The 14,705-nt window shown below is 35.8% G+C and overlaps 1 protein-coding gene across 1 annotated transcript in view; it reads right to left on the reverse strand.

The window, feature by feature from the left end:
- LOC136825227 (uncharacterized) overlaps nucleotides 1-14,705 on the reverse strand; it is a 595,353-nt gene that overhangs the window by 127,112 nt on the left and 453,536 nt on the right. Inside the window, exon 15 of the mRNA XM_067081250.1 lies at nucleotides 2,483-2,602. Within this exon, the coding sequence (XP_066937351.1) occupies nucleotides 2,483-2,602 (120 nt within the window). The remainder of the gene's footprint in view (nucleotides 1-2,482; nucleotides 2,603-14,705) is intronic.

The raw sequence follows: 14,705 nt of genomic DNA on the forward strand, positions 1-14,705 counted from the left end.
GCTAGATTATAGATATGATACTCAGTCATCTAGACCACCTGCATGCACGCCAGTCCAGCACATGATGGTTCGTTCACTGTTCCTCTGCCCAATGGAAGAGGAAGGAAGACAGGAGAAAGGGAGAAGCCTAGTCCAACACACACTTTCTTCTTGCAGCCGCACACCTTAGGCGAGATGCAATCTGTCTCTTGAGAGGTGGGTGAAATGCATGAGTTGTTGAGCATCCACCATAGGATCCACGGAAAAGGAGTCCAAGGACCTATGGACAACATCCCAAGGTAAAAGGAGATGAATGTGATCTGCACGATTACATTCCAACCTAGTACTTGACTGACAGGTTCTTCCTGAATGCAATGGACAGACCGATGGCCTGGCCTCAAAAGATCTAGTCCAAAATGTACTGATGTCCACCAAGAAGTTGTGGGGTACGCTTATTTGATCATCTCACTAGTCAGAGAAATGAGAATTTAGACGCCATTTCTTGGCCAACTTGAAGCTAACGAACAAGTCATTGGCACTGGGTTGAAAGTCTAGTCTTTACGGAGGCAACAAAGATGTCATACTGTCATTGGCACCACAGGACCATAAAAGTGGAATGATCCATCTCACTGATCACTTTTGAAACATGTAGAATGACGAAAGGTGTAAGCTTCCAGATGTAAATGGGTACCAAAGATGTCTTACTTTATTCAAAGGTGCGAAAAGACAGAACAGAACAGCACCAACTTCAGTAAGTCGAGAAAGAAGGATTATGGTCAAGCTTCTTTAGAGGCAAACAAATTTCTGGAAGTCAAGGTGCCAAGATCAACTGTCCTTATCTCCTGACTTCTGAGAATAATTGTTGTAATTACATCCATCTTGCTTGGAATGTCTGGTTGCCCACTGTACTTGCACTGCAAATGAAAAGACACTAGGACCTTTGTTAACCATGGCAATACCGTGGTATCGTTGCTATCACACTGAGGAGTGTCTATCTTGGATCTTGAGACTCTTGAAAGTCTAAAGAGAACTGTTTTAAGATCCACATAATATGCCCTCCTCGGGTTATGGATCAACTGGTAATTACAGCAGCAGCAACTACTGCTTACATCTCCCAACCCCCACAGGAGAGTGTAACTACATCAAGTGAAGTGAAAAGAAATGGAGCTCTTGACTGAGTAGGAACCAAAAACATGTTGTCGGAACTTAGTTTGGAGGTATTGTTGATCTCCTAATGAATCAGGCAAAACAACATAAAGTTGTAAGCCCTTCTAGGTGGTCAATTATTCAAGTACTGACTAGTCCCAACATTTCTAACCATGGATGTGAGAGACGTCTCCTAGACGTTAACAAAATCTGGTGCTCCAGGTCACTTATCCAAGTACTGACCTGACCCAATCATGGCTAACTTCGCTGATCGGATAAGTAGCAATATTTTTAAAGTGGCCTAGTTGATGGCTGTTATACCCACAGTCCATAGAGACAGAGCTGGATAGTAACATCTTCGGAGTGTCGAGATTGAAGGACTAACTGACCATCTTCCTAGATCGAACAGTTCTTCAGAACATCGAGGTGTCAAGACCAATTGTTGCTAACACTGACCCTAGTGACCGAACTTGTCATACATCCATCATCCTGGAATGTGTCTGGTTGATCACTGTGCTGAGTGTGCTACTGCAAACCCGTGCACCCTGCATCGTCAGTTGACAAATGGAAGGAAGTGGACTTAGTGCATGTGTACTGGGATTAATATCAATATCTTGTTTTGGTGTTAATTTACAAGAGCCTAAACTAAGGAGGAATTCAAGTCAAAATACAGAAACTGCCTGAAAACATTTAAATTAGGACAGAGAGGAGGAGAAGGTAACGAAATTCAAAACTATTAAATATTTGTGTACTATTATGGTGATTATCCTACTGATATGCAAAAATAAATGTGACGTCTTTAAAAGTAAGGGTTACAACAGAATAAGTCCCAGTGAGGAGGTAGTCTTAAAAATACTGGTAGAAAGTTCTTTATATCTTAAACAGTGAAATCCTGCTGCATTTGCTATAGCCTACTTTTGAAGGGTGCACTGCCCACCATAGCTTGCTCAGCAGCTTCAACTGTTCACTCAGATGTGAATGTAGCACAACTCATTCATATTATGGAAATCAGCAAGTAAGACTACCTTCTGCTTCTGTCTGACAGACACAAGACAAGCTATCCCGGGAGCATCAAGGGCCTGAATATTAGAGCTACTTGTAATGAACAGAGATGAAAATGAATAAATTTGTTCTTATAAAACCAAAATGAGATGAAATTCCACCAGGGTGTTTTATTTGTTCTTGTGAGCCTGTTAGCAAAAACACATTACGTAAAGACCACTTTGTAACAACCCAAACTTTAATTCATTTACATAGCTCTGTAATTTCTAGGAGATACCTCTTGTGCACAGAGTTCTTCAATTACTGGAAGAGTAAAGTGTATATAATTAAAACTATAAAAACATACACAACTTACTTGCATGAGACTTCTCATGATCTTTCAGATGCTTTCGACTATTACCTTGGAAGTCACACTTGGGACAACCAAACTTAATTCCCTGGAAGTGATTCAACTTCATATGGACTGTCAAATTTGCTGAAAAAGAAAAACACATAATTAAAATGCAAAGAAACTACACACATGCACATACATTCTAAATATGCACGGCAAGACAAAAAAATCAATAAATGGAAGAAAGAAGTAAGCATATTTTTCATCAGAAACTGATGCATGAGAATCAGAAGAAACATTGACATTATGAAGATTCTTGCAAGAAACTCACTGATGCTACTAAAGCAATTGCTTTGAATGAAAATTGCCTAAGAGAAAAATTATGACATACTGAAATATATATATATATATATATATATATATATATATATATATATATATATATATATATATATATAAATAAATTCATGATCTGACATGATATAAAATGGAACCGTAGTTCCATTCATATTACGTTTTAAGTGGACTTAGAAAAAAGTATATATATCTGTGTGAACACGAGAGAGGTGTTGTTTATGAATCACAGATCTAGTCCATCAAGTCGCACATGTCAGCAAGCATCCATGTGTTGTTTGGAAAACAGTATGTCAGCATAAGTCAACATCCTCTTTTGTTCTGAGCTGAGAGCTGTCATGTACGCAGTGAGGAATCCTTGGGAACGAGGTCATGGTGTGTTCGTGTGAGTGTAAATGATAAGACTTGTTATGATGTGGCGTGGAAGTTTTAAGATAGATCAAAATGGGAAATCATCCTGTGTAGACCCATTGTTACCCTGTTGTACAAATATCTCCAATATAGTCACACAGAATCCCATTATGGAGTTTGCCTAAATCCTACCAGAAGAACTTTACTATTTCTAAGACATAAACTCATTGCACAACCATGGAGAAACCTTTGAAGATGCAATTCCATTTCTCTGACTGTATTGACTACAGTCCACTCAATAAGAAATAGTTGGGCGCTTGCAAGTGTACCCATCATGTATGGTGGCAGCGGTAATAGACAAAGAATGTTTAGCGATAGCTAATTCGTTGGTACATTTTAAATATATAATTTATGGGTACAGTGTTAAGGTTCTGACTGATCATAAGCCCCTTACTGATTTTTTTAAAGGTTTCAATCATAGTCCTAAAAGAACTCGGTGGCATATGATTATCCAGGACTTTGGAGCTAAAACTGGATACTTACCCGGTAAAGCAAACGTAATAGCCGATGCGTTATCACGTAATCCCGTACCAACTCAATCATTTCCATTCGATGAGCTAGAAGATATTCCAACTTCTTCGCAGGCCATGAAAATTGCTATCGAAAATGGTCAATCCTTAGCCCAAACAATAGAGAATATTACAGATATAGGATGGACTATAGATTCAGTACGACAAGAACAAAAGAAAGATCAGAAATTAAGAGTAATAATAGACGCATTAAATAGGAAGCCGGATGATAAGGAATATGTGAAATATACTAACCAATATTTCTTGGTTAAGGATAACATTCTATGCCGATCTGTGGCTAGGAAAACCAGGAGTTCAACACAGTTGACTAACGACCAGGTGGTTGTACCGATTACGTTAATACCCACCGTTTTGAAATGGCTTCACAACCATCCTTTGCATGGTCATCCTGGGTTCGAAATAACATCCCAAAAGGCCAAGTCTTTATTTTACTGGTCTACTATGTTAAAAGATATTAGGAAATATATTAAAAACTGTGATATATGTTTCCGTCATAAGGGCCATACTAAGACTCCTGTAGGTCTCGGAACTTATCCTGTGCCTAGTAAGCCTTTTGAGAGGGTACACCTTGATTTATTAACAGGTTTTTACGAAACAGACCGGGGGAATAAAAACCTCTTAGTGATAATAGACGCTCTTACACGGTATACTGAACTAATACCATTAAAAAGTAAAACAGCTATTGAGTGTGCTAGGAAGTTTTATGAGTGTTATATATGCAGACACGGGATCCCAAATATGATAATCTCCGACTCGGGAGGAGAATTCAATAATCACTTCCTTAACTCATTGTGTGAGATTCTTCAGATAAAGAAAATTAATACGGTGATCTACCATCCTGAATCAAATGGTTTGGTCGAACGTGTTAATAGGAAGGTGTTAGACATACTACGTGTAAACATAGGCGGTATGGACCCAAATTGGGATATTGCAATACCCACTGTGTCCAGTACCCTAAATAACAATTTTCATACTTCAATACGTATGTCTCCCCATGAAGCTGTTTACGGGATACCTGCTAGGTCACCCTTCGACATTCTAACACCTACAACTAATTTGTCAGATCCATTGAAGGATATAATAGATGTTAGCCGGAGTAGATTTCAGACACTTTATCAAAACCTCTTACAGGCTCAAGTGTTAATGAAGAACGCACATGATAAAAAGGCTAAGGTCACAAAACCTTAACAAGAAGGAGATACAGTTTATGTACAGGTTTATGTTAGGAAGGGGCTAAATTGGAAGTTATTGCCTAAATTTGAAGGTCCTTTCACAGTTATAGAAGTTTTAGTGGGTAACCGACTTAAAATTCGGAATCAGTACGATACAACGGATGTCCGAACTGTTTCTATATCACATGTGAGGGCTTAAGACAATGGTTTGTTATGAAAAAATTAATTGTTCTGAGATATATTTTTTCATTAAACTTTATATATATCATTTGAGTGGTGCAATGTTTTTTTAAATACATCATTTACAAAAGATTTTTTTTTTTGCAGGCTCCAACATGAAGCTTGTCAAATTATACCCTGCACTATTCCTATCAGTGTTTTTTGTGATTGGGAAGAGTTCTGAAATAACTTTACATCATGGTTCTATTGTGGAGGAAATGAATAATTTCTTTCTAACTGACAGTAATATAGTTTTAGAAGTCAATATGAACACTATTTTTATTAGTGAAAATGATGTACTGGCTCTCAAATCGGAATTGACTCTTTTTGCTCAATCCCTTGAAGTTTTGCATAAATCATATTTATCTAACAATGATCCGACGTCGCCTAATCAAGTTAATGACACGGTTAATATGCTTTTTTGGGAATTAAGGAATAAAACATGCGAAGCTGAAATCTTAGCTCGTGATTTGCTTATGTGGTCAATGCCTCATGAAGCTACAGAAAGGCGTAACCCACTTGTTTTAGCGGCATTAAACTTGGTTGGTTCAGTAGCTGGTCTTGGTTTGGGAATTTCTAATCGGCTTAAACTTCGCGATCACGGGGTTAAAATCGAAAATCTGGAACATCAACAAGAGGTATTAGCAGGAGAACTAAACAGGCAAATTCAAGCTTTGAACAGCGTAATTAGTAAAGTAAATGAACAATCACGACGTTTCAATCAGGTTCATGACACTCAAGTTTTGTTAGCAACTTTGATGTATTATCATGCTAAAATTGATCATGTATCCTCGAGAGTTTCAAGCTTTATTGAAAAATCAAAGGACTATGTGGAAGCGATAACACTTGCTGCTAAAGGCGTTTTGTCTCCTCATTTGTTACCAATTAAAGATCTTGCCCAAATTATCAGTAATGCTCATGATAGAATGCGTTATGTTCCAGTAGTAGATTTTCATAAGATTGAATTTTATTACAGTTTGATCACAGTTAAAGTTGACCTTAATAGATCGTAATCGACATTCCTTTTAACCCATCAGATGCGTGGAAAGCGTATAAGATTTCGCCTTTTCCTACGTATGTATCTAACGTCTCGACGCCTATTATTAATAACCTGTCAGCTGTAGTATTGGTTTCCGCCAATGAGGAAACTTATAGGTTTTAAGGTGTGCAGGATCGATTTGTTTGAATTCGGGAATATATCAAATATGTCCTTGGGTTCATGCGAATTGGACTTAGTACTTCACAGAACCTCTCCCCATACACGTGAACATTGTTTGGATGGTCTGGTCAGGTATAACGACAATCAGTTTCGTCACAGGCTCTTGAATGGCATGGCATTCGTCTTCTCTGCGGAAGCATACAGCGTCATTTGCCCAAACGGAACTAGGGCATCAGGAAACATGTTCGTCGTCAATGATGGTTGCACTGCTACACCATCGTCGCTTATCATACGGGCTATGGTTACTATCGTCCGTGGGCGTAATTTCTTCATCAACACATCGTGGGGGAACACAAGGATGCAAAGTCTGACAATTCCCTACAGTAGGCCCGTCGAAAAAGCTATTGCGGCATTGGACCTGTTATCTCCTGTGAACCGTTCTGCTGTTCGCCACGACTTTATTCTCCTCTACGTGTTAATTGCCATCGGTATGCTGCTAGGATCCGTGGGCGTAGCTGCCAGCGTAGCGTTTTGGAAGAAAACACGAGAACTGAAGGAGGACATTGTGAAATCCTGTGGTGCTCGTAGGTCCCCATTAGATATGAGTCATTGGGTGTTTAGGGTTAAATAATGTGATAACTGGCCATTATTTTCATTAAAACCCGACTGCACAGAGAAAGACTGAAAAGGTTTTTATTGCAAGGGTAATAAATGCGGGGAGAAGAAAAACAGTGGTGGTGATATTTACTATAATCTTATATAATGGCTACATTTATTTCTTTAATAAAAAAATAATACATATGTGTCAATATATACATGTTGTAATATATACATAGAGTGGCATGTTGGTCAATCAAGATATGCACTGCATTTTAAAATCTGGATATCCATACTGGTCAGTCTAACAGGATAACTATGAGTTATGTCTGTTTCATCTGGTTTATATAATTATCTACTTTAAATAACCTCATCATATGATTATTATTGTTTTGTCTGGATACATTTTTAGGCATTGATTTTTTAATCTTCATCTTTGCATATGAATCTTGTGCACACAGTTATGAAACATGTTTCTATATATAATTTCTATATATAATCTTCATTCACATTATCAGTATAATGAATGTTGAAAGTGTATAGTTTTTGCTTTGCTTTCCGAGTAGTTATACTTAGCTCATGAGTGAATGTTTTGGTGATTTCGTTCCTATTGTGTTTTTACGTGGCCGAGCAAATGTCATGATCTGACATGATATAAAATGGAACCGTAGTTCCATTCATATTATGTTTTAAGTGGACTTAGAAAAAGTATATATATCTGTGTGAACACGAGAGAGGTGTTGTTTATGAATCACAGATCTAGTCCATCAAGTCGCACATGTCAGCAAGCATCCATGTGTTGTTTGGAAAACAGTATGTTAGCATAAGTCAACGTCCTCTTTTGTTCTGAGCTGAGAGCTGTCACGTACGCAGTGAGGAATCCTTGGGAACGAGGTCATGGTGTGTTCATGTGTGTGTAAATGATAGGTCTTGTTATGATGTGGCGTGGAAGTTTTAAGATAGATCAAAATGGGAAATCATCCTGTGTAGACCCATTGTTACCCTGTTGTACAAATATCTCCAATATAGTCACACAGAATCCCATTATGGAGTTTGTCTAAATCCTACCAGAAGAACTTTACTATTTCTAAGACGTAAACTCATTGCACAACCATGGAGAAACCTTTGAAGATGCAATTCCATTTCTCTGACTGTATTGACTACAGTCCACTCAATAAGAAATAGTTGGGCACTTGCAAGTGTACCCAACACACACACACACATATATAATATATATATATATATATATATATATATATATATATATATATATATATATATATATATATATATATATATATATATATATATATATATATATATATATATATATATATATATATATATATATATATATATATATATATATATATATATATATATATATATATATATATATATATATATATACATACATACATACATACATACATACATACATACATACATATATATATATGGATATATATATATATATATATATATATATATATATATATATATATATATATATATAGTTGACCATCACTAATCCAGCATCACTGGGACCTGGAGGGTGCCGGATTAGCCATTTTGCCGGATTAGCCATTTATTAGGCTAGAATACACGAAACCCAGTAGCTAAGCACATCATCTAAGAATTAAAATATCCCATAAATCAGTACAAGTTGGATAATAAAGAAAAGACAATTATCAAATACAGGTAGTGCTCGAGTTACGATAATTCGAATTACAATATTTCGAGTTTACGATTACGATGGGGTTAGCAATTAATACCTGTACGAAAATATTTAGGAAATATTTTTAGGATTCACGCAGGCGCAGGCAGCAGCTACAATCAGGCAGCGAGAGAGACCAACTTACAATAGAAAAACTTCTTTTCCTCCATCTCTTTATTCCATCTGCTAGTTAAAAAAGTAATAGAGAATAATAAAAGAATTGTTAGTAACCTTATACTCTTGCAAAAATGCGTACAGCCATAACCAACCGAACGGGAAACAGTTATTTTGTTAATAATCGTATCGGATAACAATTGTTTTGCTTGTATTTCAACCATCGTACGGTAATACAAAATTACCGTAGTTATGTTACAAATGACGTTACGTACTGTACAATAGGACTGATATATTTTTTACACTATACCCTTATTCGCTTTGGAGAAAAGATCGGCAGGGAAATATACTGCTACAGTAACTTAAAGCTGTAAGTTGTAGCTGAAGCTGAGAAAACAATGTTCAAGCTGCTAATGACTATAAATTATCGTGCATCGGCAACATGGATGAAACTTGACCGTAAATAAAACTGGAGAGAATGTATTTTAATCAAAACTACTGGGCGTGAAAGAATACAAATTACTACTGTTTTCACGCAGATAAAAGATAAATACGTAAAGCTCGTATTATGATGAAATCAAGAGAAAATAGTGAACGGAATCTTGATTTTTTTTACATAAAACAAACATGCCCCCAAAACGGCCAGCCGTGATTCCCGAGAACGTCATATATTAACGAAAAAATAGCTAAATTAATTTCACAATGAAACGTATTTAAGTTATATTTCGACTTAAAACACTTCGTATAACGAAAAATATCCGTGTCCCAAATAAATAAAGTATCCATATTCATTTACGCTAATTAGAAGCAAGAAAAGCGCTTTGAACTTAGTTAAATGGGGCGAAATAAACACTGCGATACCGATTCTCAAAACAAAACATTGATCGCAATTTATATTACAATTGGAAACACTGTAGTAAAGCATAACTTTTTAAAGATCCATGAAAAAGATGCACATTTGTTATGTTGATGTTTGTATAATACTGTTAATATGTGAATAGAGTTCAGTATAATGTAGGCTAGGCTACCAGTTTGTTGATGCAGCAAACTGCGCCACGAAATCGAAGCGGCCGGCGAGCGAGTTAGCGCAGCGACCCGGGAAATTTGAAAATTAATGCGGAAACATTGGAAATTACTCTAGCCGAAATTTGTGCCGGATTACTGATTATTCCGGACTACTGATTGCCGGATCAGTGATAGTCAACCTGTATATATATATATATATATATATATATATATATATATATATATATATATATATATATATATATATATATATATATATAAGACAAAATTCACAAAGGAAAGAGAAACAATGGAGTACTGCAAGACCTTTCGACTTGTCCTTTACTTGGCAGACTGAAGAAATATAAAAATAAGTTTACAAAGAAAGCTCATATAAATGACAGATGGGGATTACAAATGAAAAAATATGTACAGTACTTGGAATCCAACATAATATGAGAATTTGGAGAATTGCCAAGTCATGGTTGAATATTTATGAGGTTTTACAAATGATTAAGATCAACCGTTCAGAAGCAGAGACAGGACAATTAAAAGATTATACAAGGAGGTGACTGGCCACCAAAAAATGATATAAAAGCACAACTCAGTAATTCTCTCTTTTTTTTTGTAAACTAACAATTTTTGCTAGATGAACATTTTTACAAATAAAAAAATATATTAAACATACGAATACATAGAAAATATATAATGTAACTAATCTGTAATTAAGTCAGTGATTTATCTTTCAGGTCATTCTTGATCATTGTTCTAATACAGGAGCCTAAATAATACATGACAGAGCTAAGGTTAAAATTACAGCTGGAAGCAAGCTGTAAAATAGCGGATTCCAAAAGATTTCTTGAAGAGAAATCTTTCCATCTGGCAATCACTGAACTTTCAGTCCAATTTATCCTGTGAGAGTTTTCACTTAAATGAATGAATATAGCACTGGATGTTTGCCCAGTTTTGACAGAATACTTATGTTGCTTAACATGTACATCCAAATCTTTGCTAGATTGGCCAATATAAAAAGAGGGGCAGTCCAAGCATGGAATTTTATATATTATGTTGTTGTTTTCTTTAGGGCTATTTTTTATTAACATTCCTTTTAGTGTGTTATTATAATAAAAAACGAGGTTGACATTAAAAGATTTTAACAATGATTTTGTTTTCAAAACCACTAAAATAAGGCAAGCTAAGAACGTTCTCAGGGGTTTCTTTCGCCATGTTACTTTCACTATAAAACTTTTTGTGGGCTTTATTATGGCAAATATCTTGTGTATGTCAAGGATAACACAGACGAACAGAGGTTATTTTAACCAGATTAAGGATTGTACCAGATCTCAGAAATTATAGTCACACAGAATCCCATTATGGAGTTTGTCTAAATCCTGCCAGAAGAACTTTACTATTTCTAAAGACGTAAACTCATTACACAACCATGGAGAAGTCTTGAAGATGTCATTCCATTTCTCTGACTGTAACCACAGTCCACTCAATACGAAATAAGTTGGGCACTTGCAAGTGTAGCCCAACATATATTATCTCTAATATTTCTATATTTTTTATTATTGGCAAGAAGAGAAGTCCACCTTTCTTGCCATTTACTTAAAACATAAGATCTAATAGGACCTTTTAGGTCTGTATAAGGCACCTTTCTGAAAGAGGTTTCTGGTAAAATACTAACAACTTTCGCTTCCCTGTCTGCCATCTCGTTTCCGCGAATCCCCACGTGAGAAGGGACCCAACAGAAAAAGACTGACTTACGCCGACAATAGATACGAAAAAGCCACTCCTGAACTTTTTGAATTAACGGATGAAAGCTATGAAATTCTTTAATAGCTTCTAAAGTGCTTTTAGAATCTGAGTATGTAACAAAATCAGTCTCTAATTTGAAAAACTAAATCTAGGGCAGAGACTACGGCTGTTATTTCGGCAGTAATATTGATGCAGAGTATCACCAAGGATAACAGCACAACCAACACCACTATCTGACTTTGATCCATCTGCATAGATCTTTGTATAATTAGTATGGGTAACGTCGTGCTCTAAGAATTTCCTCTAATCTCTTCTTCGGTGCAGTCCTTTTTGTTAAACAGTTTCTTACATACTGATGCTTCTGGAATAAGCCATGGAGGATTTACAGGATATTCTACTTCCAGGACTTTCTGGGTTTTAAGATGATTATTCCTAACATCCTCATTCAATCGAATTTGGAATGGTTTAGAAGCTCTTGTACAAGAAAAACTTCGAGAGTCTGTTTCCTTTAGTACTTGAAAGGAGGGTGTTGATGCCCAACGATTAACTGTAAATAATGTTTGTGTTGTCTAGTTATCGCGATGGTTAATGTTAAGGTTTGCTGTGTGGTAGTTTGCTGGTTCGAGTCTACGCTCGGCCATATGAATTGTTTACTTGGTGTTGGGTTGTTTTAGCTAATTTATGCATAGTTCTCGGTCACGTGAACTTTTTGGTAATCGACAGTGTCTTCCTGTAAACAAATGAGGAAACTTATCAGTTTAAAAAGAGATTTCATACAGAACGGATATAACGATTATAACGAAAGTTTTGTATTTACTGAGGAATATTTGGACCGTTTGTTATAGGAACACAATTGTAAGTAAACGCCTATTATACTGTTTTAGAATAGCGGATTCATCTTTTCCCAACTGTAAGCCTATGTGGTATATAACGTATGCCTTTATATGAGCCTTAATTATATTGACTTTGTGTATTAGCTTTTTGTAATTAGCCGTTATACATGCATAATTTACTTAATTAAGCTTTGCATATTGTTTCTATCAGTCTTAGTTATTTAACTTAATAATTTTGTACAAATTAGCATATTATTCATACGTTGATTTCTTTTTCATTTATCCATAGTAATTGAACCACATCACATCACATCACTTCAAGTTACGCTACATACGTCAAGTCTACATGTATAAACGTCTAACAATATAACCATATCGATGTTAACATCATGGATCTAATAAAGAACTATATGTGCGTATCAAAATTGTGTTTCTCCATCATTCACGTTAAGCAATAGAAGAATAGTGCATTAACAGAGGGATTTTTGGGAGCACTTTTCATTCTAGCCACGCATTGCAACCCTAGCTCTTGCCTTCTTAGATCAAGGGGAAAATGATCTGTATCAACGTATATGCTTTCAACAGGCGAAGTTCTAAAAGCCCCTGAGCATATTCTCAACCTCATGTTGTGTATAACATCCAGTTCCTTTAGCTTGGTTTTACAAGCTGAGGAATAAATTTGACAGCCATAGTCTAGCTTAGATCGGCACAGAGAGTCATATAGCCTCAGAAGGGATTTCTTATCAGTCCCCCAACTTTAACATTAATCTTTAGGGCATTTATGTGGCTGGCCCATGTTAATTTATGGTCTATAGTCATCCCCAGATATTTTACTTCATTTTCATAAGGAAGGATAGACCCTTTTAGACTAGGTGTGGGAACCTCTTCCACTCGCCGGCACCTGGTAAATCTTACTGCAACTGTTTTGGAAGAGGAGAATTTAAAACCATTCTCATCAGCCCACTTAGTAATAGCATTAATAGACCTTTGCAAATGTTTACATACAGACAAGGAATCATGTCCTGTGCAGTATATTGGAAGATCATCGACAAAAAGCGAGCATTTAACAGGGGGCAACATTTTTTGAACCACACTGAAGAGAGTGTTACACTTAAAAGCTTCCTTGGGGAACTCCTTCCTCCTGCATAAAAGGTTTTAGAGAAATATGTGCTGATTTCATTATCATTTATACAGCACATGTCATATGAATCTGACTTCTTCTATTTTACTCCCTGCTCTATTTGAGTCTGTACAATTACAGTCTCACATTGGGTTGTGAGCATTAAAATCACCTTTTGTTAATGTAGGTTCCTTGACTTTATTAAGTAATTCTTTAAGTTTGTCAATGTCTTAATTTTTATTAGGCTGGTTGTATGAATTATAAATTACATAATTATCGTTTTTATTCGGATTTTAATACCTGATATTTGCAAGCCAGTAATGTTAACAGATACTCTGTTGTAAAATACTTTGTTATGTACATACATGGCTGTACCTAAATTTCCTTCTTCCTCTAGTGATGTTGATGCTAAGGTATATTTACCTATTGTTGATATTGTTTTGTCGACATGTTGTAAACATAATATTATTGGTTCATATTCCCTTAGTAATTGTTGTATTTCTCGCAAATGTAATTTGGTCTGTAGACCATTTACGTTCAATTGTATAATATGATTATTGAAAATATTACGTTAGTGTGTTCAAGTGTTATTTTCTTTTTGTGGATCATCAATTTGCATTTTTTCTAAAATTTTATTTACGATATTTATTCGTTTTTTTTTTTTTTATAAGATATTAGGTGTCCAATGCACATACAGCCCTCTTCATGAGTGTCTAATTTAGTAGTTTCTTTATCCCTGTATCTTATAAAATTTGTTATAGTATTTGTTAAACTGTCTTTTGTTATGCATTTGTTTTTGTTGCACAGTTCAATGAAACACTGATTGCAACCACATGTTTTCATGTGTCGTCTTTTCGTTGACTTTTGTTGCACCAATTATCGGTGATGGCCCAAGAGGAAAATGGTCTTCATACGGTTGTAACTTCCTCTCTAAGAAAGACAACACGTCGGCAATTGGGACTTTAGTAAATAATGACTCGACGTCTAGGCTGAGCAATTTGATGTTGTTTGAGGGGATGTTTAAACTATTAAATTTTTGTATAAAATCCTCAGCATGTTTGACGTGGGAGGATGAGAAGGTTCCTAGAAAGGGTGATAACAGGTCTACGAGCCATTTTAATAATTTGTACATGAAAGAGCCCCTGCTAGATATTATGGGGCGTAAAGGAATCCCATCTTTATGTGTTTTCAGGAGGCCGTAAAAATAGGGGAGAGAGGGGTTGATTACCTTGAATGTCTCTAGTAGTTCTATGTCCTT

The sequence above is a fragment of the Macrobrachium rosenbergii genome, chromosome 37, assembly GCF_040412425.1.
Source record: "Macrobrachium rosenbergii isolate ZJJX-2024 chromosome 37, ASM4041242v1, whole genome shotgun sequence".
In the NCBI taxonomy this organism is placed as follows: Eukaryota; Metazoa; Arthropoda; class Malacostraca; order Decapoda; family Palaemonidae; genus Macrobrachium; species Macrobrachium rosenbergii.